Source organism: Thermomyces lanuginosus, assembly GCF_041956635.1.
Source record: "Thermomyces lanuginosus strain ATCC 200065 unplaced genomic scaffold VTN49scaffold_40, whole genome shotgun sequence".
In the NCBI taxonomy this organism is placed as follows: domain Eukaryota; kingdom Fungi; phylum Ascomycota; class Eurotiomycetes; order Eurotiales; family Trichocomaceae; genus Thermomyces; species Thermomyces lanuginosus.
In genome coordinates, this window is record NW_027192374.1 from 1,039,244 (window position 1) to 1,064,307 (window position 25,064).

The 25,064-nt window shown below is 51.6% G+C and overlaps 14 protein-coding genes across 14 annotated transcripts; 8 read left to right on the forward strand and 6 right to left on the reverse strand.

The window, feature by feature from the left end:
• Positions 1-788: 788 nt before the first annotated feature.
• Positions 789-2,502, forward strand: VTN49DRAFT_6371 (uncharacterized protein; the record flags this gene model as incomplete). Its single annotated transcript, XM_069414523.1, has 3 exons — positions 789-906; positions 978-1,195; positions 1,285-2,502. 3 exons carry the CDS (start codon positions 789-791, stop codon positions 2,500-2,502), a joined length of 1,554 nt encoding a protein of 517 aa, XP_069265760.1.
• Positions 2,503-2,706: 204 nt separating this feature from the next.
• Positions 2,707-4,253, reverse strand: VTN49DRAFT_6372 (uncharacterized protein; the record flags this gene model as incomplete). Its single annotated transcript, XM_069414524.1, has 3 exons — positions 2,707-3,932; positions 3,986-4,152; positions 4,216-4,253. 3 exons carry the CDS (start codon positions 4,251-4,253, stop codon positions 2,707-2,709), a joined length of 1,431 nt encoding a protein of 476 aa, XP_069265761.1.
• A 515-nt stretch (positions 4,254-4,768) lies between these two features.
• On the forward strand, positions 4,769-5,281 carry VTN49DRAFT_6373 (mitochondrial 37S ribosomal protein uS8m; the record flags this gene model as incomplete). The annotated part of the gene is made up of 1 exon (XM_069414525.1): positions 4,769-5,281. One exon carries the CDS (start codon positions 4,769-4,771, stop codon positions 5,279-5,281), a length of 513 nt encoding a protein of 170 aa, XP_069265762.1.
• Positions 5,282-5,833: 552 nt separating this feature from the next.
• VTN49DRAFT_6374 (uncharacterized protein) lies at positions 5,834-7,077 on the forward strand (the record flags this gene model as incomplete). The annotated part of the gene is made up of 3 exons (XM_069414526.1): positions 5,834-6,310; positions 6,388-6,936; positions 7,000-7,077. The coding sequence occupies 3 exons, from the start codon at positions 5,834-5,836 to the stop codon at positions 7,075-7,077; spliced, it is 1,104 nt and encodes a 367-aa protein (XP_069265763.1).
• A 660-nt stretch (positions 7,078-7,737) lies between these two features.
• On the reverse strand, positions 7,738-9,516 carry VTN49DRAFT_6375 (uncharacterized protein; the record flags this gene model as incomplete). Its single annotated transcript, XM_069414527.1, has 1 exon — positions 7,738-9,516. One exon carries the CDS (start codon positions 9,514-9,516, stop codon positions 7,738-7,740), a length of 1,779 nt encoding a protein of 592 aa, XP_069265764.1.
• A 1,044-nt stretch (positions 9,517-10,560) lies between these two features.
• VTN49DRAFT_6376 (uncharacterized protein) lies at positions 10,561-11,819 on the forward strand (the record flags this gene model as incomplete). The annotated part of the gene is made up of 4 exons (XM_069414528.1): positions 10,561-10,585; positions 10,642-10,682; positions 10,747-10,916; positions 10,973-11,819. 4 exons carry the CDS (start codon positions 10,561-10,563, stop codon positions 11,817-11,819), a joined length of 1,083 nt encoding a protein of 360 aa, XP_069265765.1.
• A 324-nt stretch (positions 11,820-12,143) lies between these two features.
• On the reverse strand, positions 12,144-13,200 carry VTN49DRAFT_6377 (uncharacterized protein; the record flags this gene model as incomplete). Its single annotated transcript, XM_069414529.1, has 3 exons — positions 12,144-12,391; positions 12,446-12,967; positions 13,023-13,200. 3 exons carry the CDS (start codon positions 13,198-13,200, stop codon positions 12,144-12,146), a joined length of 948 nt encoding a protein of 315 aa, XP_069265766.1.
• Positions 13,201-13,704: 504 nt separating this feature from the next.
• Positions 13,705-14,734, forward strand: VTN49DRAFT_6378 (uncharacterized protein; the record flags this gene model as incomplete). The annotated part of the gene is made up of 2 exons (XM_069414530.1): positions 13,705-13,934; positions 14,002-14,734. 2 exons carry the CDS (start codon positions 13,705-13,707, stop codon positions 14,732-14,734), a joined length of 963 nt encoding a protein of 320 aa, XP_069265767.1.
• A 459-nt stretch (positions 14,735-15,193) lies between these two features.
• VTN49DRAFT_6379 (uncharacterized protein) lies at positions 15,194-17,068 on the forward strand (the record flags this gene model as incomplete). Its single annotated transcript, XM_069414531.1, has 3 exons — positions 15,194-15,431; positions 15,488-15,650; positions 15,697-17,068. 3 exons carry the CDS (start codon positions 15,194-15,196, stop codon positions 17,066-17,068), a joined length of 1,773 nt encoding a protein of 590 aa, XP_069265768.1.
• A 341-nt stretch (positions 17,069-17,409) lies between these two features.
• VTN49DRAFT_6380 (uncharacterized protein) lies at positions 17,410-17,794 on the reverse strand (the record flags this gene model as incomplete). Its single annotated transcript, XM_069414533.1, has 3 exons — positions 17,410-17,550; positions 17,632-17,699; positions 17,767-17,794. The coding sequence occupies 3 exons, from the start codon at positions 17,792-17,794 to the stop codon at positions 17,410-17,412; spliced, it is 237 nt and encodes a 78-aa protein (XP_069265769.1).
• A 500-nt stretch (positions 17,795-18,294) lies between these two features.
• On the forward strand, positions 18,295-19,545 carry VTN49DRAFT_6381 (uncharacterized protein; the record flags this gene model as incomplete). Its single annotated transcript, XM_069414534.1, has 1 exon — positions 18,295-19,545. The coding sequence occupies one exon, from the start codon at positions 18,295-18,297 to the stop codon at positions 19,543-19,545; it is 1,251 nt and encodes a 416-aa protein (XP_069265770.1).
• Positions 19,546-20,251: 706 nt separating this feature from the next.
• Positions 20,252-21,154, forward strand: VTN49DRAFT_6382 (uncharacterized protein; the record flags this gene model as incomplete). Its single annotated transcript, XM_069414535.1, has 1 exon — positions 20,252-21,154. The coding sequence occupies one exon, from the start codon at positions 20,252-20,254 to the stop codon at positions 21,152-21,154; it is 903 nt and encodes a 300-aa protein (XP_069265771.1).
• A 225-nt stretch (positions 21,155-21,379) lies between these two features.
• Positions 21,380-21,955, reverse strand: VTN49DRAFT_6383 (uncharacterized protein; the record flags this gene model as incomplete). Its single annotated transcript, XM_069414536.1, has 1 exon — positions 21,380-21,955. One exon carries the CDS (start codon positions 21,953-21,955, stop codon positions 21,380-21,382), a length of 576 nt encoding a protein of 191 aa, XP_069265772.1.
• Positions 21,956-22,382: 427 nt separating this feature from the next.
• VTN49DRAFT_6384 (uncharacterized protein) lies at positions 22,383-24,587 on the reverse strand (the record flags this gene model as incomplete). Its single annotated transcript, XM_069414537.1, has 1 exon — positions 22,383-24,587. The coding sequence occupies one exon, from the start codon at positions 24,585-24,587 to the stop codon at positions 22,383-22,385; it is 2,205 nt and encodes a 734-aa protein (XP_069265773.1).
• Positions 24,588-25,064: the final 477 nt, after the last annotated feature.

Below are 25,064 nucleotides of genomic sequence, written 5' to 3' on the forward strand. Positions count from 1 at the left end.
AATGTTACAATACAGGGATTTGCGCATGTAGATACTTATGAACGCCATTGAGCCTCGGAGTCGTGTCGTGTCTATTCATATGAAAAAAACCTTGGAGGTTTGATGAGAAATACAGCCCGGACCAAGCCAGGCGATGTTGTACCTTCCAACGTCCGAACGAGCGAAATGGCCCGAATGTTTCAGCACTAAGCAGGGCTCGCATAATATGTACTCGACTTCATCCAAATAGGCTTTGTTAGCGGATGTACCAGTCCTGAGTACTGTGCTATGAAGCCTTTCAGTGGCCAATTCGGCCGGATCAGCACGCGGGGACTCTCCCGGCTTCCGCAGTGGAGTTTGGCAGATATGTCACGCTGGATTGCATACTGGCATTTTGCATAGTATTTGGGGTCGTTGGTACTGGTTTCTAGCATCTGGGTCATGACTGTGGTACGGGTGAACAAATAACATGTTGCTGGATTGAAATGTTGGATTTCTGAGGATTCGGATCAAGCATTTCAAATCAGCTCTGGTCTCGAATAGGGCTGAAAATTTCTCACGTGACAGGGGCAGATGGCGTGAGGGTTGCCAGAATTTGATGGCCGGAGTGACTAGGTTTTCCAACGTTTCAATGCGAAATGCGCAGAAAATATCCGATCCCGCGAGATCTGCAGCATACAGAATTATTTCGGGCCCAATAAAAATAGATTTCCTGGCTTTCTCTCGTTTAAAAAAGGTAGTTCCCTCCCCTTCTCGCACATTGCAGTGTACGGGAGGCAGAACGGTCAAAAAAGAAAAGAACAAGGAACATGTCTGGCAAGCAAAAACAAAAAGTAGTGATTGTTGGTGCAGGGCCGGTCGGGTCGCTTGCAGCCCTGTACGCCGCATCCCGAGGCGACGATGTCGAGCTGTATGAACTTCGTGGAGGTAAGTGGTCCAATCGAATCACGTCTAGGCAGGCCATGTGTGTGTGCGACCAGTCCTGATTGAAATGCTAGATCTCCGTCTTACTTCGACAATCCCACTGAACTTCACCAAGTCGATAAATTTGACATTGTCGGAGCGCGGTATCACCGCACTGAAACAATCGGGCCGCACCACGGCAGTGGATGTACTTCTGAGCAATGCCGTTCCGTTGCGTGGGCGCATGATCCACCGGAAGTCGGCTTCGGGAGATCTGTGGGAAGCGGAACATCCCTATGACGTCCATGGCAGGGTACGCTCCATGCCCCATGCATTTTAAAACCGAAGCCAGGGCTAGTGGTTTCTTTGATCTCCGACTAATCTCCGACTAATTGTTGATAGTGCATCAATTCCATTGACCGCGGCACTCTGAACAATGCTCTCCTGGATGAGCTCGAAAGAACCCCAAATGTCAAGATTTTCTTCAACCATAAACTCACTGGAGCTGATTTCCGTGCAAAAAGGGCTTGGTTCGAGTGCCGACAGCCAAACGGCAATGGAACAAGCAATGGCTCATCGTCAGCGGGCTCCGTCAACCTCAATCGCGCGCCGGAAATTGAGGTGCAATTTGATTTCCTCATCGGCGCAGATGGAGCGCACTCCGCAACCCGATATCATATGATGAAGTTTGCTCGGGTGGATTACCTGCAAGAGTACATCGATGCCCTCTGGTGCGAATTCCGCATCGACCCGACAGAGGCGGGAGACTTTCGCATCTCTCCCAACCATTTGCATATATGGCCCGGGCAGGAATTCATGTTCATTGCCCTGCCGTCCCCGGATAAATCATTTACTTGCACATTGTTTGCGCCGGCAGAGCACTATGCGAAGCTCGAGGAGTCGCCCGAACAACTGTTTGATTATTTCCAGACACACTTCCCGGGCGTGACTCCGCAGCTGATCTCACCCGATCAGTTGTACAAGCAATTCATGACGAACCCGCACCTTCCCCTGATCAGCCTCAAATGCAAACCACATCACTTTGGATCGGATGTTGTCATTATCGGTGATGCGGCGCATGCCATGGTACCGTTTTATGGCCAGGGGCTCAATGCCGGCATGGAAGATGTCCGAATCCTATTCGAGACTCTCGATAAGCATGGCGTGTACGATCCATCTCACGATGCCACAACTAGAGATGCCGCCAGGGCAGCTGCCTTACAAGCCTATACTGCCCAGCGCGTGCCTGACGCACACGCAATCAATGAGTTGTCCAGACTTAATTATCTGGAAATGCGCAGCGGAGTCACCTCGCGCCTGTATGTCCTCCGCAAGTTCATCGAAGAAACCCTCGACCGTTACGTTCCGCAGCTGGGTTGGAAGACGCAATATTCACGGATCAGCTTCAGCAATATGCCTTACTCCGAGGTCGTCAAGGCCTCGCAAAGGCAACGCCGCATTTTGGTGTTCGGTGCCAAGTCGATCATTGCCTCTGCAATACTCACCGCAGTCAGCTTTGGAGCATTGTTGGTGTGGAGGTTTCCTCGACAGTTGACGCCGCATAGATGGTTGACAAAGCTATCCATAAAGCAGTTTTATACTGCCGCTTATGCTTCATAGAGATTATCTGGGGCCTCGCCCGTTGTATGATTGAAACTCCTGTCTCCATAGACTCTGCATAAATCGATACACCTGTTGCAAAATTATGATTTCTCCCAGAACGAGTCATGCATTCCAACAATTCAGCAACTTGCAGTAGGATATCATTCACATGAATCATGATCCAAGAATTCAAATTCGTTCGAGTCTTCAATACTTCCCCCACTAGCCAATCTTTTTTTCCAACTTCTTCAGAAATCCGTTGACAGACTTCTCCACCTTCGCAGCTCTATCCTCCAATTTGTGTGGTCGTGCGCCTGGGTTCGATATCACATGTTGGAGTTCTCCCTGCGAGTAATGCTTGGCTTCGTCCTCTGTTGGTATGTATACTTGATTGTGAATGTCATATTCGCTTCCTGTTCCAGCATTGGGCTGTTGAGCGTGCTGAACGGCCTGGCCATAAGCAAAATTCGCATAACCAGGGACGTTGACATTCCCTGGCCCAGACTGATAGTGTTGTGTCTGCGGTTGATAGCTGGTGTGTTGCGGTTGTTGGAATTGCTGTGTCCCGTAAGCCTGATGACTGTACGCCTGCGTACTTGGGCCTTGTAAAGGGGCCGCGACCGACGGACCCCCGACATAAGTTGTACCAATTCCGCTCACTGGCGGAGCATTGTAGGACTGTACGCTCGCTGAGGTTGACGTAGAGAAGGTTTGTCCAAATCCCGCGCTCGGAGGCGGTGAGATATATCCTCCTTGAGGCAATCCTGGAATTCCATATCCCGTGGTTTGAGAACTGTAGCTGACTGGAGGCGCTTGTGATGGAACATGGGCCTGATCCGCTAGAGCTGCGGCTGCTAAACCAGTACCGTCGGCAGCGTCTGGCGGTGGAGGCGTCTTTTCCCGCGGCTTGATCGGCTCCGGTGCAGGTGGTGCCGCGGGATTGTATGCGAGGGGAGTATAGTCGGTCGTCTCGCTAGTCTTTGGTAATTGCTGCGTAGCAGGGGCCGTGGGCTGAATAGATGCTGTAGACGGCGTAGTCACAGTCGGTTCAGAAGCAGGCTGCGATTGAAGATCGCGACTTGAGCTAGCCTGGTACGCGGATTCCGAGATAGCCACATTTTCAAGTTTCTGCAGGACGCTGCTCACAGCAGGTTCTGTGGATTGGGTCTCGGGATGACGGTCAGTTTCGAGCTGTCCCGGAGGAAGCAGTCGTTCGACCGAATCAAGGAACAGATCAGCGTCGCTCGCTGTCCAGAAATAGACATCTAGCGTATGAAGCCGCAGAGAACGTTGAACGCCATCTCGAGGGTCGGTAAAGGGCAATATCCAGTCCTGGTCCCCAGGAGTCTGGATATGGCCGGACGAGGAGCCTGGTGTAGAAGACTTTACGGTCAGGGTACACAGAGTAGGGAACCGTATTGAATGGCAGATATGGGCGCGATCCAGCGCTAGAAATCATCAGCAACTACGATCTACTCGAGGTTTGCCGAACGAGACTGACCTCCAAAGAAGGCATCTTGGTCAGGCGTGCCCGGGTTGTTTGCTACTTCAATCCTAGCGGTACCCCGCACTGGATCATGATACACATATAGATAGGATCCCTTGTCGAATCGATGGTAAATTGGCTTCGGGGTCGGCGCAGTGAAGTAATAATGAACGTCAGCGTAGCTATAAGAAACAGGTAGCTGAGTTAAATATCAGCATGAAGATAATCTGTTGCTGGTCACATACACTGTTAGCAGGCGTTCTTCGCCAGGAAGAGGGGGCATGTTGGTTCAGTAGTCTGCTGAAAGAGAGTGATCTTGGGACAAGTGGCAGGTGGATGGTCGATTTTCCGTGCCAAATGTTGGGGCCGTTGGATTCTTATACCTGACAACATGGGCTGAGCAACTTACTGAGCTGGATTGATTTCGTCTTAGTTGGGCGGCTAGGGCTGAATCGCAAATGGATTACGTTGTTGTCGTCGTCTGATTGCTTGTCCGAGATGCCCCGCAAAGAGCACCAGCTGCGTCGCAAGTATGTTTTTCCGGCCCGGTTCCTTAGACTAGACCCGATTTGTTCCCTGCCCTGAAAAGATCGAACTGCCTTGGACTGTGACAGAGGATTCCCTCAAGAGTCGCTTACTTGGGCAAATTTTATCATATCCAGCATCATTGGTAAGTGTCGGTATTGCCTGAGTTCAATTGCGAGATTCCAGGCATCATCTAACTTTTCCTGCTTAGAGTTCCCATCAGCTTCATGATCTAGTCCGTCGAATCTACCTGCCCATCATCATCGCAACGAAATGTCGCTTGCCAATCTGGCACACGTGTGCTCGCACCTGAACAATGTCACAAAAGCGCGTCTCAGCATCACCTCGATACCCAATACCAACTTGCATTTGAGGCTGTGTCTGGCTTTCCAGAAAGCCGGGCTGATCTCGGGTGTCGTCCGTGGAGGACCACACCCGCCCGAGCCGCATCTGTTGTTGAATCAACCAGCAATGACCGGTGATGAACAATCGCTCGAACCAGTCACACAGTCCAATGTGTCGTCGAGACGGTTATGGGTGGGCCTCAAGTACTGGCAAAGTGAGCCTGTTCTGGGCAAGGTCCAACTCATCAGCAAGCCAAAACGAAGAATTTCCCTCAAAGTGGATGAATTGCGAAAGATTCTCCGTGGAGAGAGAAGTGGTCAGGTGGAGGGTCTTCGCTCGCCGGGCGAGTGCATCTTTCTGTCCACGGATCGGGGCATTATGGAGGCACGGGAGTGTATAGAGAAGAAAACCGGCGGGCTTGCTTTGTGCCGGGTACGATAAACGTTTGTGCTCCTTGATTTATTTGTCTGCATCGTTTGGAGTTTGTCACGGTTCTACATGTTGGTTCCTGCTTGGTCCAGCTCCTGTACAATATCATCTAGGCTTTGACAGGGTCCTACTGTACTTCTATTCGCTTGGCTCGTCCATCTCATAGGCTATTGCGAGTATTTCTCGCTTAACCTCCTCGTGGTACATAGAGAGGATATGGTGTATGCTCCGAGCACGTATCAAAACTCGAAAAGTTCGAGAACAGGTTCTTGCTTTCTCATTGAGTATGACAGTTGAGAGCTCTGCAGGATTGGATCATCCTGAGCACGCTAAACTTAAAGCAGTTAGACCATCGAACCAGGTACGGCATTGGCTTAAATAACACCAGTTGACGGCTAGCAGGGCTAGGAGTAGGACGAACTACTCCATACCACAACCCTGGAACTCACTGCTAATGATTAATCTGGAATTGACAATTCTGCTGAGCGCGAGTGCTTGCTCTCCATACCAAAGGTCTTCTAATCATCAATAAGTGACCAATTCTGGTTGCGATCTCGAGTTCCAATGGCTGCCCAGCTGACGGACGTGCTTATAACCGGTGGCTGCGGCTTTGTCGGCTCAGCCATCGCCAGAGCGGTGCTTGAAAAGCATCCCAAATGCTCTGTGACGGTGGTAGACCGCAATCCGCCGGGACCAGTGCATGAGGTGCCGAAGGAGGCGAAATTCATTTCACTGGATGTGACGGAAGCCGAGCAAGTGAACAAGGTGATCGGCCAAGTGCGGCCGACGGTGCTCATTCACACTGCAGGCATTGTCCCTAAACTTGCTGAGCGTTTTAGTCGGCGACAGCAACCCATTGTCTGGAAGGTCAATGTCGAGGGGACCAAAAACGTGCTTGATGCCGCAAAGAGATTCGGTGTCAAGGCGTTCATCTTCACTAGCAGCTGTTGTGCCACGGTGGATGACATGCGGCTGCCATATCCGTACATTGACGAAACCTGGCCTACGTCACAAAACTCTTTAATCTACGGTGAATCCAAAGTACGTAGGTCCCTGTATATTGCTATCAAAATACCTGCATGTCGCCGGGTCAGCCAACATCCTGACTCCTGGGATAGGCCGCTGCTGAGAAGCTAGTGCTCGATGCATCGAGTGACGACATGGTAACCTGTTCGCTGCGGCCGTCTGTGCTCACCGGTCCTGGAGATTATCAGCTTCTACCAGCCATTCACTCCTGTATCGCCAAATGGGAGACACCATGGGTAATTGGCGACGGCTTTAACCTGTGGGACGTTACGTACGTCACCAACATCGCCGATGCACATGTCTTGGCCGCAGAGAACCTGGTTACCACCAAAACAGCCGCAGGTGAAGCGTTTTTCATTCAAAACAACGAGCCCATCACGTTCCGAGACTTTTGCCTGGCGATATGGGCCCACTTTGGACACGTCCCGCCCTTCACAGTTCACATTCCAGAGAAGCTTGCATGGGTGGCCGGTCTTATTTCCGAGATATACACTTGGATCTCGGGTACGCCAACGACGTTAAGTCGGGGAAGTGTCAAAGATGCCTGTGCAGTGCGGTATGCCAGCGGCGAAAAAGCGCGCCGAATACTTGGTTATGAGGCTCGGGTGAGCATCGAGGAGGGCATACGGTTAAGCTGCGAAGTACGGCTTTCCCAAACCAGATCCAATTGTTTTGGACGTATTGGACACTGATCGGTCCTTTAGGATTACGCGCGCCGAAAGGGGCTTGAGCTCAAACCCGTGGCGCCTCCACCGCTGAATTCCAAGAAAAAGGCTGAATAGAGGCTCTGGAAACCGATTCATACTCCCCAAAGTGATACCCGTCCTCACTTGTATGCACAGAATTTTATTGGTCATACTTGTCCTTGCAACGAGGACCGTTTATTCTTTATCCCTGCTAGCTTTCCCTGCAGATCGAAACTCTAAATACAAGTATCACCATGCATTTGCTGCCCAACCTAAGGCTATGATATCAATTTCTCCACGATTTTCAGATCTAGAACACTTACCCCATAGTTAATCGGGAAAAAATACGCAAGTTAATACTCCAGAATATGCACATGAGAAGTGGTTGTCATTAAAAGGAAGCAACCTAAAAGACACAAACGCTTTGAAAAGAATATCAGATGCCGCTAGTTCAATGATGCTACCTCCAGGAAATGCCCCAACACCCAGGCCAAAAACATAAAAAGTAAAACATCAAGGTGAAGAATAAAACGCGGATCAAAGCAAGGACTACATCAGGGTAAGTAAAAGAATTACACACTTCAAATGCCCGAAGAGAAGAGAAAAAGAGCATCAAGAAATATTCCCGTCAATTTGGGTGCTAGCATGCAGCTAGACCCAAAAGAACATCTCAAGAAAAAGCTTAGAAAAACCTGCCTCATGAGAGAAATATGATGAACGATATTGGCACAAACATTTGGCATCTGAACATTCCGATCAAGAGGCCTCTGCCTTGTCTGCAGATGGCCGCGAATCGTCATCGGTCGAAGCAGGCTCGGCTCTGTTGGTATCCGACGCAACCACTTCGTCCGCCGTCTCATCATTCTTCTCCACCGATGGAACACCCGCGCTTTGAGTCTCGTCCTTCGGAGCATCCGGCGATGTCGCGGGTTGTTCACCATGGCTCTCAGCTTCTTGCTGAGGCTGTTCCGTTGGCTCGACGGGCTTCTCCGCAGTGACTTCAATCGATGGTCCGTTGGACGTGACGTTATCTCCAGGAACATCGGCTGGTCCATCACCGTGATCCTCGCTTTGCCTTGTTGATTCGGCCGAAGCCACCGACTCTCCGGATCGTGCCTGAGAGACTTCGGACTTGGTTTCCAGAGTAGAGGCAACGGATTCAGGAGCCGGCTCCGTTGCTCCAGATTGTGCTTTGTCTGAGGCCTCTTTTTTAACAGCAGATGGCGTATCCGCGGACGATCGTTCGGACTCTGGCTTCGCTTTCGGCTTGGGCTTTACTGACGGATCACGCTGAGAGGCTTTGCTCGATGGTCTCACTGGTCTCTTTTCAGTTACACCCTCTCCGCTTTTTCGCGCTGGCTTTACAGTCTTTGTCGGCTTTGGCGGACTCTTGGGCTCAACTTTTGCGTGAGCTTTGCTTGCGGAGCTAGCCGTTGGCCGCATCATCCGTGCCAAGAAACTCTCATCTGCAGCGGTTCTCGTCGTACCAGTCGTGCTCACACGCGATTTGGGCCGTTCCTGAGTCGACTGCGCAGGTAAGGACTGGCGAGACGGCTGCTTGCGCAAACTGGACGCCGTGGGTGCTGTTAAACGCGAGGAGGGATCGGGCTTCAAACTTGATGACTTGCGCGACAGTGTCGGAGGTGGAGTATTCGACTTCGCAACAGAGGCTAATGTTGATGCAGTAGAAGATGCTGGGTTTCGTGATGGACGGCCCGGTGACTTAACTCGGGGACTCGCAGGTAAAGACCTTGGGGTTCTCGTCGCGCCTGGGGGAGGCGTTGCAGCCGACTTGGTATTCGGAGCCATCGATTGCCTCGTCGTTGTCTTCTTAGACGAAGCCTTCTCTTCTGCTCCCGCTTGCTTTGATGCCGATGTTGCCGAGGTTCTTGATGTAGCCGACGTCGACTTTGGATCCTTTGTCGACGACGGCTTTGCGTTGGATTTGGCCGCCGGATTCGCCTTAGCATTGGATACAGCTGATGAACGGTCGGCGTCTGTGTTAGCGTCTTGCGGGGCGCTCTTCGTAGTAGCGGTCTCTTTGACACCATTCGCCTCCGGCGATGGCGCCTTTTGTTGGTTCTCCATTTTGGCGGCGACCAGCGGTGTTTCCTGCGGTTCGAATGCTGCTCGCGCGTTCTGCGAGCCGGCGCTGACTGTCAAAGCTTCCAATCTTTCATTGATTTGGGCAACAGTAGTTCCTTGAAGAGACGCCAGCTCCCCACGCACTCTTTGCGGCGACGAGTAGGAGGGACTGTTCAAGGACTCCACTGGGGTCATTGTTCTCGATCGGGGATCTTTCTCTGATCCTTCGCCATCTCTCACTCTCGGAAAACCAGCAGGAGACCCTCGTCCCACTCTATCTACCGGCACAAAACTGGCCCGCACCTTGGAAAGTGGTCGCGCATTCGGCGAGTCATTCGCATTCGTGGGGGATCTTCCTCGAGACGGAGGAGAAGTGCTGGTATTTTGGCTGTTGCTCTCAAACTTAGCCAATAGGCTGCGAACACCGCCTGCTGGCGGCACGGCAGCCATGGTTTCTGCAGACAAGACGGGCTGCTTGGCCGGGATTGAGAAGAGGGACAGCCCGTCGAGGCGTTCAGCCTGCGTTCGCGTCGGGGAAATCAGTCAACGAGGAGATTTGGCCAAGTGGTCACTCGAGAAGTGGTCGCGATGTCTGACACAAAGAAAGCCGTGCGAAAGAGCCGTTTGAAGGCCGCCGGGACGCGAGAGTCGGTGCAGTAAACTCACTGCAAGGGACAGATTGTGTTGGCTAACGAGGATAACAATAGGGTTAAAGCACAATGCAATAGACAGCTGGTGATGCTGCAGCGCGTCCAGGGAGGATAAGCATGATAAGAAGGTGGGATGCGCTACTGAATTCCAGGATAGTGCAAGGGGTAGGATAGGATGAACGGAGGGATGATTGTTGGCCTGCCCCGAGTCGGATTGAGATGTTTGCGGAGTGGACGAGACACGCCTACAATAAAGTTCAGGGGCTACGGAGATCCACCTCGGCAGAAGTACCCAGAGTCCAGACGCCGCTGAGACGCGTCTCAGTCAGAAGAAGGGGTACTGGCGAGCATCAGGGACGTTTCGTTTTCTAGAGACTATGAAAAGAGCTTCAATCGGGGAGCTTTTCAGGGTCCTCGAGGCCTTGTCAGGAATGGCCCCCTTGGGCATTTTTTTTTTTTACTCGGTTTCCTAATGGCGGGACTAGCGTTAGGAGTAGCACGTGAACTGTGAAGGGGTTGGATTACGACTTGTGACACAATTCTCGCCTCACACATCCAAATACGGAGTATAGAGCTGTGACTGATCATCGGATGTCTTCACTTTCACACAACTAAATGATAAAATTCAAGCTCTTGCGCAAGCCTCTGCGATGTTTATGTCCTCCTCTTTTCGGAGTTGATGACTAAACTTAGCTGGTCAATGAAACCAATCGGGCCACGCGACGAACCCATGGGACCGATTTCGGTCCTCTCCCAACGGAAATATGTTATTCCGTCCCCGAGAAAGAATATCAAGCCAGACGCGGTACATCCACGAATATGACGGCACAGAAGAGCTGCGAAAATGGCTGCGAGAGCACTCAGAATAGGTCAATGGTCTCGGAAATTCCTCTTAATGTAGTATACTGACGGGTTGAGTGTTCAGGTCTTATTCCCGGGGACGGGATCGGCAGAGAAGTGATTCCTGTACGAATTCCGACCCAATGCAGAGAAACTGGAACCGAGAGCATGGACTAAGAATGGATTGCAGGCTGGTCGCAAATTGCTCGAATCCCTGCCCCCGTCGCTCGGTCTCAAGTTCTCCTTTGTGGATCTTGATGCCGGCTTCGACACCTTCAAGCGCACGGGCAATGCCCTTCCCGAAAAGACCGTCGAAACGCTCCAGAAGGAATGCGATGGAGCTTTGTTCGGCGCTGTTAGGTATATGGTCCCTCCATAGACCGCGTCATGTCGGTCTCACACGTTGTGAAATCTAGTTCTCCAACCACCAAGGTTGCCGGATACTCATCCCCCATTGTCGCCCTCCGGAAGCGCCTTGATCTCTATGCCAATGTGCGCCCCGTCAAGACGACCGCTGGCGGAGGCGTAACCGGATCTCCAATTGACTTGGTGATTGTCCGCGAAAACACTGAAGATCTGTACGTCAAGGAAGAGAAGACGACCGAGGGTCCCAACGGCAAGGTGGCAGAAGCTATCAAGCGCATCTCCGAGCGCGCGTCATCCCGCATTGCCACCATGGCCGGTGAAATTGCCCTCCGTAGACAAAAGATTCGTCAAGTCGCTCCAGGAAGCTCCCACCTCACTGAATCGATGGTGACCATCACGCACAAGTCGAATGTTCTGTCGCAGACGGACGGACTTTTCCGCACAGCCGCGCGAGAGGCCCTGGCAGCGGAAAAGTACAAGTCGATCAAGGTAGAGGAGCAAATCGTGGACTCGATGGTGTACAAGCTCTTCCGTCAGCCGGAGTACTACGATGTGATTGTGGCCCCGAATCTGTATGGTGATATCCTTTCGGATGGTGCGGCTGCCCTCGTTGGCAGTCTCGGTCTGGTGCCGAGTGCCAACGTTGGAGATGGCTTCGCTATCGGTGAGCCCTGCCACGGAAGTGCGCCGGATATCGAAGGCAAGGGCATCGCCAATCCGATCGCAACCCTGCGTAGCGTGGCCCTCATGCTGGAGTTCCTTGGTGAGGAATCTGCCGCTGCTAAGATTTATGCCGCCGTGGATGCCAGCCTGGACGAGGGCAAGGTGCTTTCGCCAGACCTTGGTGGCAAGGCTACCACACAGGAAGTCTTGGAGGACGTTCTGAAAAGACTGTGATAGACCTGCATCACGGGCAAAATGGGTTTCGGGCCCTCTTTCTAAAACAATGTAAACTAACTCCTCATTATCACCCGTGTCCAAATTGAATTTGAAGAATCATTGTCAGTGGATTCTCGGCCTTGTCAAATTGCATAGAATTGCGTCGAGTCCCAAAGGGCGTAGAAATGTAATCTGGCCGTTGATCACTTTACGTGGAACCTCAGGTGATGATTGTCAAGCACTGCCCTCTATGTTACAAACTCAAGATGTCAGCCAAAGAGACGCCTGGAGACAAGAAATGATCGCCAGGTGCCAAACTAAATCCCCAGGTTTCAAGCTGTTCTATTTCGTAGACTTCTCATTTCCTTCTCCCTCAGTTTCCGTGCCACGCTGATCAGACTCTTCAATGTTACTGTGCTCACTCCTCTCGCTGACTTCTTGCTCGGAACCATGCAGTAGTAAGGCGAGGAGCACAACGGCATACGTCTCGTTTGTACGGCGGTTTTTTAAGGTATATCGCAGTTTATGTTTTCTTGCGTCTATATATTTCGCAACATGGAGATGGAAGCCTGGAAGGCGAAGGGTGAAATCTGTCAACGTCAGCAGAAAGCAAGATTGTACAATTCGATGTGGATAGAGATCACCATTGAATCCCAAATAGGGATTCCCAAAGTCCACATAATATATTCTGCCTTTTTCGAATGTGAACTGTTTGCGAGCATCTTCGTTAAGGAAGTACTTCTTCCGCCCAGCTGCGTCGGAGGGAATCTTTAAGTCCGATCGGATGGCCATTCCTGTTCCATCGGCACCTTCTTCAACAACTCGCGAGTGCAAATCCAGTGTCTTGTCTATATCTCCCGGATCGACTTTGTCGCCGATTCGAAAGTAGTTGAACGTTGCCACTCCTGGACTGTACAGGTATGGCTTGTCGGCATAAGGATCCCCATCGAGGGCCGGATCCAAAGTCCATCTCACAATACTCAACGCTGTACCAAAACCTGGTGGAAGGCTGTCCCGGATAGGCCGGTCAAAGTCATTACCAAACACTAGGTCATCGGCATTGACGTCGTGTTTCGGGATAAATGAAAAGCATATTGAATACTGATCACGTTCATGCAGCGGGTGAGAAAAGTATGTGCTTGTTTTGGGGGAGTTATTCGGCAGCCCTGGTTGTATTTCAGCACGATTCCTGAATGATTACGGCGCTCGCCCTTGACACACCAGTATAATCCTGGATTCGGACGCAGAGATTCACAGTCGCATGCTGATTCTCAAATCTTATTGTTTTGTTCGAATTCACTGGCACAACCTGATGCGTCGAGGTATCATATTCCGGGCCCGCTGTGACCTTCAGTCGATAATTGGGAGAGTCCTGCCCGCTGCTCGCAATGGAAAACATTTTATTTTACGATGGGCATCAACGTGCTGAAAAATCGGGTTCGACCGCGAAATGTATGGGTTTAAAAACCACCCTACTACTATTCATTCCTCCATGTTCGATCCATGGCTGCTGAAATTCTAGAGAGCCGCGGGGCAGCGATAACAGGGTGGCAATGACGTGCATTTTTCGCATGTTTTGGTTCTCCTGGGAAGCCTTGCCCTAGTCGTATCCGATTACGGCTCCCTCGAACGTGACATGGATCATTATTCTGGCCGAAAATGAATTCGAAGCAGGATTCTAGATTGCATAGATGAGCTCAGCCTAACTTCTGCCTGCGCCTTGTTAGCATACCTCCCATCACTCCCAGTTTCATTGGCCGGACACAATATATCGGCCCGACTTATTTCCGGGAAGCTGGGATCACTGTTTTATGGCCAGCACAGTCTGTCGTGGTGCCGATTCATGAGAAGAGTGGCTTGTTCCTCCCTTTCAAGCTGATACTTTCCCCCAAATGTTCCCTCTATGACAACCCCAGATGCCTTCAGAGATGCAGAGTACCTCACTGACGTCTCGGGCATCTTGGACGCGGAGGATGGCCACCATGCGAATAATGGAATCCTTTCTACAAGCGCCGCCATCTCGAATCTGAGCCGCAAGGCGCAGAAGGCGGCCAAGATCAAATTCATTGACTCGTTGATGCGTGACCTGGACATCTTAATCTATTGCGAGCTGTCTGCTTTGTATTATATGGAGTATGTATTTCAGTGTTGAACCAACGTGGGTTTGATCGCTGATTTCTGACTCGACACGTGTTGACAGCTGTTCATTGATCTTGTTTGCAATCCGTGCCGTCGTTCAGCTCGTCTTCTTCACTCCGAAACAACCTCCGTTTAGTCCGACGAGAAACCAGCCGTTTATAGGCGCCATATTCGGCAGTAACCTTCTATGCATCCTGCTTCATATGTTATTCGTGCATCCCGATGCTCCCGAGGAAACGGGTGGCTATCTCCACGGCGGATTGTTCATTGACTTTATCGGGCAGTCGGCTCCCGTGTCCAGGCTACGACTGGTCATCTTCGACGTGACTGTTATGTTTCTGCATTTGATCATGCTGGGTTTGACCATCGAGCGCGTGCGTTTAGGATTTGGCTCGCTGTCGTCATCTACCGAATCGCCTGTGGTAGGAGATACGAGCAATGGCCAAGATCATGACGCAGAGGAAAGAGGCATCAGAAGAGGCGATATTGACGAGGTACATCTCCGAAACCAACTGGAGCACAATACGGAAAGGACCCAGTTACTGGCTGAGCCAGTTGATGATAGCTCTGAACAACCAGTGAGGGGAAGTCACCCGCTAGACATATTTGCCTCTGGCGAGGCCCTCATATTGGACATGGGAATCCTAAAGACAATCCGGGATCAATGGGCATATAATCCTCAGGCTGCACCAAGGGCGCCATTGCGGCCGTCGCCTGAGACGACGTCGTTTCTACGTCGCCATTTCGGTCTTGAAGTCGGCTCTGACGGGCGGCTGATGCGCATTCAACGATGAAGCATTCTTGTGTACATATTGGGAGTCTTTGAAGGTTCCATGTAGTAATACAACATCGCACTCGATCTTGTATGTCCACGCTGCGGAATATATGCTCTATAGGACTATCAGCCTTGCGGCTTGATAACACCTACAACCGGAGTCATGGAGAGTAACTAAAGAGAGCGCCTTGTGCATATCCTTAGTGCCTCAGGCTACCTTGTGCAAGAGAATGGTGGTTCATTAGTCATCAGTGCGCCAAGTCCAAATTCGGTTTAGCGTGGAGCAACTGAGTACCCGCGTCTTTGGTCCCTTTCACTGAAAGCTGGAGACAAGTAGAGAACATATAGGTACTACCTTCAACGTTCAAACAGCTCCTTGTAATCCTAGCCCTCTTTGCTGGGTGGTCGCTGATGCGCATCGGCATGCGCTCAATCCATGTCACATAATCCAGGAGACTAGCCTGTCCCTTTTGCAACCATGGCTTCTCCACCGACTCCGTCGTATCGTCCGCGACAGAAGAAAAAGCTTCTCGCGACGCCTGGTTCGAACAATGAACTGATTGTTGATCCTGGCTCTCCTAGAGCCTCTCCTGCGTTCCCCTTGGTTTCTTTTTTGTGGGGGGCTCGCGGAGGGGTATCGCAATGGCTGATTCTTCCGCTGATTTTGATGGTGGTGGGCTTGTTTAGGTGGGCAGTCGGCTTATGGGGATATTCTGGTACTGCCTTGCATGGTCCGTTGTGAGGGGAACATCGTGATTGACGCTTCAATTAGGCTTCCAAAGCCCTCCGATGTATGGCGATTATGAAGCACAGAGGCACTGGATGGAGATCACAATACATCTTCCCATTACTCGCTGGTACTTCTATGACCTGCAATACTGGGGCCTCGATTACCCTCCCTTGACGGCGTATCATAGCTGGCTATTGGGGAAGCTGTATGTTTCTGTTCCACGTCCCTTGGAAAATAGACTGACGTATCAGTGGTTCGCTGGTGAACCCGGCCTTCTTCGCCCTCGATGAATCGCGGGGAATCGAAGACCCGAAGCTCAAAGTCTTCATGCGCGCTACTGTCCTAGTCTCTGAATTTCTCATCTACGTCCCGGCCGTCGTTATTTTCATGCGTCGATATGCGAGATTGCATGGACTGTCGGCCTGGTCCACTGCAATTGCCATGGTTGCAGTCCTGCTTCAACCGGCGACGATACTCATTGACCATGGTCATTTCCAATACAATACCGTGATGCTCGGTCTCGTGGTTGCTAGTCTTGAGTCCATTCTCACCGGGCGGCTGCGTCTGGCCTGCGGCTTTTTCGTCGGTGCACTGAACTTCAAACAAATGTCACTGTACTATGCCCCTGTGATGTTTTGCTTTCTGCTCGGGACGTGCATTTTTCCCAAGATTCGGGTTGGACGGTTTCTATCCATTGCTCTCTCGACTGTGATCACATTTGCAGTGTTAGTGTTACCCTTCATTATCCGTTCTATCCATGACTCGGTCAACGGAGTTTCACATCCTGGCCCGTTACCTGAGTTCATGGAAAATCTTCCGGTCCAATTCGATCCGAAAGCCTGGTATTACGCACCGGTTCTTCAACTTTCTCAGATTATACATCGCGTCTTCCCGTTCGCAAGGGGATTGTTCGAGGACAAGGTTGCGAACGCATGGTGCGCCATCCACACCTTCTACAAACTGAAACATTTCCCCATCAGCGTTCTCCAGAAAGCAGCCCTGGGAATGACGTGCTTACTACTCGTGATACCGTGCGTGGTGGTCCTGCGTCATCCACGGTCCTCGCTATTGCTTCCAGCGTTGGCGAGCTCAGGCTGGGCATTCTTTCTGTTCTCGTTTCAAGTGCACGAGAAGAGCGTTCTCCTGCCTCTTCTTCCAATGACTCTCCTTCTCGGTAGCGAAGGAGGGTTGAGCAAGCAAACTCGAGCTTGGGTTGGCTGGGCGAACCTTCTGGGTGTGTGGACCCTGTATCCGTTGCTGAAGCGCGAACAGCTCAGAATCCCATATTTTGTGATGACGCTTCTGTGGGCTTACCTCCTGGGTCTTCCCCCAACATCATGGGAGCTGTACCGCTCACAGTCGCAATCGAAGGTGTCCTCGGTCCATTTCCTCATTACTCTTATTCACAATGTCTTTTATCTCAGCATGGTGGTCTGGCACGTCCTGGAGGCGTTTGTGCCCCCGCCGCCTGGAAAACCTGATCTCTGGGTGGTTCTGAATGTTCTCATCGGAGCCAGCGGGTTTGGACTGGCGTACCTATGGTGCACGTGGACTCTGCTTACTCAGGCTTCGCGGCTTAGCCAGAAGTTGTCTCTGGAAGAGAGCAAGAAAAAGACGCAGTAGGTACCTATTTTGTCTTTCATCACATGTACATTTATTGCGTACATAGACTTTGAATGTCGTGGATTTTCAAGGCTCTTCACTACGAGTTCCAAGTTATCTGTAGCTTTATAATAAAACCTTGATTCTGTCTCTCAGTACTCCTAATAGTACATGAAACCCAACCAACACAAAAACGCCGCAGTTTGTACGTATGTATATATATGCCAACACATATTCGTCATGACGGGATGGTCCGAGAACCCCAGAATCAAGAGCGGAGGGAGATCATAACCATAACGATGCGATGCAATGTACATCTATATAGTACAGTATCGACGATAACCATCGCCGATCGAGATTAATCAGACCTTGAAGCCATATCCCGCCATGCAATTCCGGTATTGTTCAATGACGGTCTTGCAATCGGTCTGCGGATCGTCGGACTTGGAGTAGAGCATGCAATCGTCCCGAGCGGCTTTCTCTTCTTTGCAAACGCAGCATGGCTGATTCAAAACAAAACCTTGTGTCAGAAAAGAAAATCGGGAAATTGAACGCTAGATAGCTGGGATTGGTGAAAAGCGAACCTTTGGCTTATTGGTCTGTTCACTGCTGCTGGCTTGTTTCGGTGCCGGATCTGCCGGTGAAGAAGAAGCTGTAAGCTCAGGAACAAGCAATTAGCGGAAGTGCCACGGCGATCAGTTGATCTGGGGAGCTCTCACCCTTCGACGAGCCAAAGAGCCAGGACATCTTGACTGCAGATGGGATTTGCGTCGATGGATTAAATAATGTACTCTGTATTGTCGAAACGAACTATTGGATGCTTTCTAGCAAGGGAAAATCAGGGACAGGAACAGAAATTCCGTCATTTGCTCAGATGTTCTCGCGCAAAACGCGATCGAAGAAACATTAGTAATCCTGGAGGTCGCCTTCCTAAATAGGAATTCAAAATCCAAGTCTGAAGGCGGTGACCGTACCTGCATACGCTAGTCCCAATCAGGAAGGTTCGACTTTATTTTTGTGGTGGGGTTTTTGGGTCAGGGTTGATCATATTTACCGGCCCTGGCCCCTATTTTACTGTTTGTCCCTGTGCTTTTAACAGTTTAATCGACTGTCCTTGATCCCTTCTGCTGTGTCCTGCATTTTGCAGATCATTTTGGTGTGCATTGCCCGGTTCCCGCCTGCCACGGCCGCCGTCAAACTCCTTGCAGAGCGCATCCACCGATCGACAAGTTCCCCGCAACCTGAAGATGGCTCCCAAGGTGTTTTCCTTGGACGGCAAGGGCCTCAAGCTCGACACGGCCGAGGACGTTGAAAAGCACGTCAAGCCACTTCTGGAGGACACGACGTTTACAGAGGTTCACTTGGGCGGAAACACTTTTGGGACCGCTGCGTCGGAACGCCTGGCCGCTATCCTCGCCACCCAGAAATCCCTTGAAGTCGCCAATCTCGCCGATATCTTCACGACCCGCCTCCTTTCCGAGATTCCTCCCGCTCTGACTGCGTTACTCAATGCTCTCCTGGAGATTCCCACTTTGCACACGGTGAACCTGTCTGACAATGCGTTTGGTCTCAATACCCAGGAACCCCTCGTCGACTTCCTGTCCCGCGCAGTTCCGCTCCGCCATTTAATTCTGAATAACAATGGTCTGGGTCCAATCGCTGGTGGATTAATCGCGGATGCTCTGACCAAACTCGCTGAGCGCAAGGATGAAGCGCGCAAACAAGGCAAGGATGTGCCTCTTTTGGAGACGATCGTTTGTGGACGCAATCGATTGGAAAATGGTAGCATGAACGCATGGGCTCGTGCATACAAGGCGCATGCTGCTGGCATTCGGTTTGTCAAAATGACACAGAATGGAATCCGCCAAGAAGGAATTTCGGCCTTGTTGAAAGATGGGCTGAGCCATTGCAAAGCTCTTGAAGTTTTGGACTTGCAGGACAACACGTTCACCACATTGGGATCCAGTAATTTGGCTGCTATTGTTCAGGATTGGTCATCTCTTCGCGAGCTGGGCTTGGGCGACTGCTATCTGACGGCCCGAGGTGGATATAAGGTCATCGAAGCACTGGCAGCAGGAAAGAACCAGAAAGTCGAAATCTTGCGTTTGCAATACAACGATTTGACCGCAAAGGAAATGAAGCAGCTCTTGTTTGCCGCTCAAAATGCGTTGCCGGCGTTGAGACGAGTTGAATTGAACGGCAACAAATTCCACGAAGATGACGGCAATGTCGAAGACCTTCGTACGCTGCTGGAGGAGCGAAAAGAGAAACATGGAAAGGACGACGACCCTGAGGATGCATGGGGCATTGACGAACTGGACGAACTGGAGGAAGACGAGGAAGAAGAGGAAGAGCTAAGTGAAGAGGAGGAAGAAGAGGAGCACAAAGCCGCCAAAGTGGTCAAGGAAGCTGTTCGGGCTGAGGATGAGCCCGTCTCTAGAAAGGAGGATGCAGAAGTCGACAAGCTGGCCGACTCTCTTGGGAAGACCGGCATTTGAGCATGCATTTATTTGCTTTTGCCTCCTCTGCCCTTTGCCAGTTATCATTCCCCGAGCTGGAGCAATGGCTCGACCCATAGATTCGAATCAGCCATTGCAGCCGCCATCCCCAGTACCTCTGCCCTTCCTACGCTGTGCCAGAGCCCTCATCCCGCCCATTCTCACATATAGTCATGCTTCATGTGATGATCCGTGTCCACCCGCAGCTGATGTAGATCAGTTCAGAGCCACGATAGAGTTCTCTGTTGCCTACGATGTCATTCTTATTGACGAGGATTGCTTGGTACAAAGCGGCACAGTGTCCTGCGTAGTACAGTAGCGCTTTGATCTAACGCGAGTCACGTGATATATTATATGTGCGCTGAATCGTGCGACTGTACGTTAATGATAATCGTTGAGCAATTCACTTCATAACATTAAGAGCAGTTCTTCTGCTTCTTCGCATCCAAAAAGAGTAGGTGTCCATGTGAATGAAATAACTATGAAGTCACGTGATAACCTTACTTAAGCCAGTTTTCGGATTCGCGGTTTGTCGCGTTGTTGGTTTGATGGATCCTACAGCGCTCCGGGTCATTGTCTCCGGGAAATAAAAACCCTTGAGGGCAGGCATTGACAGCCACATTAGCCCCCCGCAGGTGGTGGTCCTCTTCAAGGCGACGGTTCTCGAGCTCCTACCGAACAACATACGCATCACAGATCCACCACCATGGATGTCAGGGAGATCGAGATTCATTCCAAGGCGTTGACAAAGGCTGTCACGTCCAACGAGCCCCCCGCCAACATTGTTAACATCCTGAAGGAGCTCCAGAAAGGCGTTCGGCCGACAGAGGATCTCCTCCGGACAACCCGTATCGGAATCACCGTTAACAAGCTGAAGCAGCACAAGTCGCCGGATGTTGCGCGCCTGTCCTCAGAGATCGTGTCCAAGTGGCGAAATGAGGTCAACAGACAAAAAGCTGCCGCATCGAGCAACAACGCACGCCGATCGAGCACGCCGAACAACGCGTCATCGCCGCCGTCGAGTGCTGCCGCTTCGATAAGTGAAAAGGGCCCCAAGTCTAATGTGCCGCCGGAAAAACGCACATGGAAGACGGACGGTCTTGAAATTAACGCTACGTCGAACAAAGTACGGGACAACTGCATCGGGCTGATGTATGACGGGCTTTGCTTCATGAGTACCGAGTCGTCGCGGACCATCCTCACCAAAGCGATTGCGGTCGAAGCAGCGGCCTACAGCGTCTACGGCCCCGAGACAAAGGAGCAGTACCGCGCCAAGATACGCAGTCTTTTCCAGAACCTAAAGAACAAGTCCAACCAGGCCCTCCGAACCCGCGTGCTTACAAACGAGGTAACCCCGGAGCAGTTCGTGAAGATGTCTTCCGAAGATCTCAAATCTGCCGAGCGTCGCGAACAGGACAAGAAGATCGAAAAGGAGAACATGGACAAGGCTATGGTGGCGCAGGCAGAACGAAGCATCAGTACCAGTCTCCAGTGCGGGAAATGCGGTCAGCGCAAAGTTACATATACCGAGGCCCAGACGCGCAGTGCAGACGAACCCATGACATTATTCTGCACATGCATGAATTGTGGAAAGTCGTGGAAGCAGTGATTTCATTTCATTTGTCTCTTCTGGTGGACGTTCTGGTTTTCATTTGGGCGGGCGCTTTACAATATCCAGTGTGGTCGAGACCGGAGTTCAGTGGCGCATCTTGTATTCTGTTTCATTTCCTACATCAGTTCACTGGCAACTGCCTATGTACCGAGACTTCATTAGAATGCGCTAGGTTATGATCCACAAAACAGAATCACTCATGACTCGACTAACCCACGACTCCTATGGCCATTTTCTTCCTGCCCAAGACATCGTCATCCCCCGTGTTTCCTTCCCATCTTGAGCTTCCTTGACATGCTTCGTGAACTCCCCTCGACTTGCCAAAAACGCGGCTCCCGTGTCCGCCCAGACTTTATACTCGGATACTTTGTACTCTTCACTCGCGCCCTCGTCCTCGCGCGCCAGCCGTAGCAACCACGTAAACGTCTCCTCCCACTCCTCCCCCGTACTGAGCCACTTAAACCGCGCTCGCCCACGCAGCGACACGCTTGCATTCTGCGTGTCAACGACCCACTCGTCTTCCGGCTCGAAGACCATATCACGATACGATAGCGTGGATGCAAGGAGGTTGAAGTACTGCGCCACACCGTCCCGGCCGTGGAATGTGCGGCCTAGGAATGGTGCTAGGGATGGATGCCCATGCTCGATGACGAGTGGGGGAGGAGTCGTCGTGGTAAAGTGGGAGAGAATCTGTTCTGTAGTACCGTCTGAATCGCCCGAGGATGGCGGCGGAGAGGCGAAAGCTCTGCTGAGGTTTCGGGCGGGTGCGATGAGGGCTTCGCGGCTGGGTGGTGACATTGCGTACGTAGTATTTGCGATCCTGGCAGGAGGACTATGGTCTGAGATGCTGGTTGGGTGTTGTTATGCATTCGAGCAGGAGGATATGGGATTTGGCTTTCGAGCACGTGCAGCTTTAAAAAGGATCGATCCCGCACGATGCAGGATCCCTTTTGTCCACTCTCCGCATTGACAAGTAGATTAACCAAACCACCTCATTGCATGATCCGTCTGGTTTCTGCAGGACTGCAACTCACAGGTGATTTGATCCACCGAGCTCAAACAGTTTGTGCTGGGCCGCTATGATGTCATCCAATACTGCCCGATGAGGTTAATTAGGGCTATCAAGAAGTCAGCAGCTTTTGAGAAAGATTCAGTAAATTCCTGATAACTATTTACTGAGTAGTATCTCTAGAAATTAGTTACATGAATCGAAGATGAATGGAACTCAATGATGCCCCGGTTCAACAATCCGGTCCTTAACGTCAATCCGCTCCACTCCTCCGCTCAGCTTCTCCAACGGTGCCACAAATGCCATCTGGCTCCAGGACAGGTACGTATTGCGGCCATGGAAGACAAGCACCTCGAATCTCCCGACGAACTGGCCATCAATCCAGCAACGGCTGCCTCGGATCAAGTCCGTTGTGATTGTGATGGTGACAGGATTCTTCTTCGACGGTGTCCGGATTGTGATTGGTTCATGCGTGGACTCGGTCATATTTCCGGGTGGATTGTCCCAGATGCGGCCCTGGTTCGGCGAATCGAAATATGTGCTGTGGTCGTATGTCGTAGATCGCAGCGGGTACGGATACCCGTCGGCGGTGAAGACGAGTTGACTGCCCTTATCGCTGGGCGTGAGGGTGAGGCTCACGTCCGACGACGAGAGTTTGAACGGGCCCGTCGCAGTGAGAGTCAAGGTGTAGTTCAAGCCCTTGCTGCCAAGGCCCAGCTTGACATCCTTGCCGTGGTGACGTGATCGTTTCCAAGAGACGATCGAGTCGCGCTTCCCAATACCGTGCTGCCGCGCCACAACGCGGTCCAAGTTTGCGGAGGGAATCCGTGCCGTCAAGAAGTCGACATCCTTGTCAAGTGTATCGGGCTGCACAAGAGGACCACGAGCGCCGGACCACGCGCGTGCTCCAACCAGAGGAATTCCCCGTCGCATGGCATAGTATGCTTCCAGCTGGGTGCTGGCATCCGGTCCGTTGTCATTCCAGGCGGCGAGAATGGCACCCTTGTTCTGCTTCGAAGTCGGGTCGATTCTCACGCTTGCATTGTCGTAATAGAAGTAGCTTGGGTCCCACTGGTTTCCGGGGATGTCACCGAAATCGAGCACTCGGGTCTGGTTGTAGATCACCGGATACGGCCGAGGATTAACGGGCGTATGGTCATTCTTGATGGACATGTACGCCCAACGGTCGTCCGAGTTGATGACATTGTGACCCGACGCAAACAGCTCCAATGGTTCCGACTGGCCGATCTGCCAGTGCTGGATAACAACGTCTGGCGAGAGGGTCAAACCAGTTGGCGACGGCTCATACGTACCCCAGATCCGGATCGTCTTATTCGACGTCTCCTTGACCCATGCGGACATCTCGTTGACGAAGTTGATATAGTCATCAGCCAGCTCGGGATCATACTCGTCAGCGCCGATATGGATTTCTTTGGAGTGCAGACGCGGCAAGAAGTCCGCCCACATCTTCTTCACCGTTGGGATCGAGTCCGGATGCGACAGGTTGAGCAGATCCTTCTTGGTCTCCAGAGCAAGCTCTGGTTTCCATTTCGTGATCGACAGGCAGTGACCGGGGGCCTCGATTTCGGCGACGACGGTGACACCTCGCTTGGCGCAGTGTTGTTGAAGGTCCTCGAGGTCCTCTGGGCTCAAGGTCTCGTTGGCACGCTGAACAAGGCCGAAAATTTCCTCATCAATCGGATGCAGGGCAAATTGTGAATACACATCTTGCCATGTTTCGTTGTGGCCACGGTTCAATGGATAATTATCGGTCGCATGGTAATGAAATTCAGACATCTTGAAGAATGACGCATAGGTACAGAGATCCTTCAAGAAAGAGGGAGTGTACCACTTCCGACCCGCATCCAGCATGTAGCCCCGGGTTGGATAGGCCGGCGCATCCGTGAAATGGCCTGCGGGCAGCCTTCTCCCGCCGCTGTACAGCAGCAACTGCAGCAGAGTTCTCGTGCCCCAAAACATTCCCCGCGCGCCCGTCCCTGCGATGACCACTCCGCCATTGCGTTTAATGTCCAACGTGTAGCCTTCGTCCGTCTCATCCCCATTCAGATACGTAAGTTTCTCTTTCGACGCGGTGAGGTAAATGCCCTTTCCGTGAATAGGACGTTTATCCACAACTTTCAGAGACCATTTCTTCTTGGTCAATGCTGTCAGATCCTCGACAAACACCTCTGCAAACTCATGAGCTGTGGGTGGAATCAGTGTCAACCCGCCGGTATCTCTCCGATCCGCGAAATCGCGATCGATATACACCGTGCGGAATGGATGCAGGTTAAAGTCACAGTCAAACCAAGCCGCAGACGCGTCCGCTATCGCGGGCCCCTTCAGCGGCGGAGGGAGCAACTGTCGGGCCGTAGCGGCGCCTGCGCAGAACAGGGCCAGCACACCCCAGATCGACCTCATGATTTCTGGCGATCGAATCGATGATTGACAGGGGTGAATTCAATGTGGGTATTAAGGGGTAGATAAATACCCATTACCAGTAGCTAGTACCTATCACTGCTTAGTTCCTGCACCTTGCCTGGGCAATGATACGATGTGACATTCTAGATCTGCGAGGACAATCAAACAATGCGGCGATCTTGATCCTGTTATCTGAGGTCGCATTTGGCTACGAGATCAGGTTGCAATCCATCCCACGCTCTTGGTTCTGTCATTATCAATGACAGAGCTTGATCAGTCTTGGGTCTCATTTCAGGATTCCGGGGAAAGCTCGCAGGCTGCATGAGCTGTTGGACCTGGTCCCGCTTAGTGACTGCTACGGTGACTAGGTTTCTACTACCTGCCTGTTCCAGTACTAGGTTCAGTATATTTCCCGTATTCCCCCACGCTTCACCGCCGTCTAATCGTATTACTCGTCCATCAAAAGTGATGTGCCGC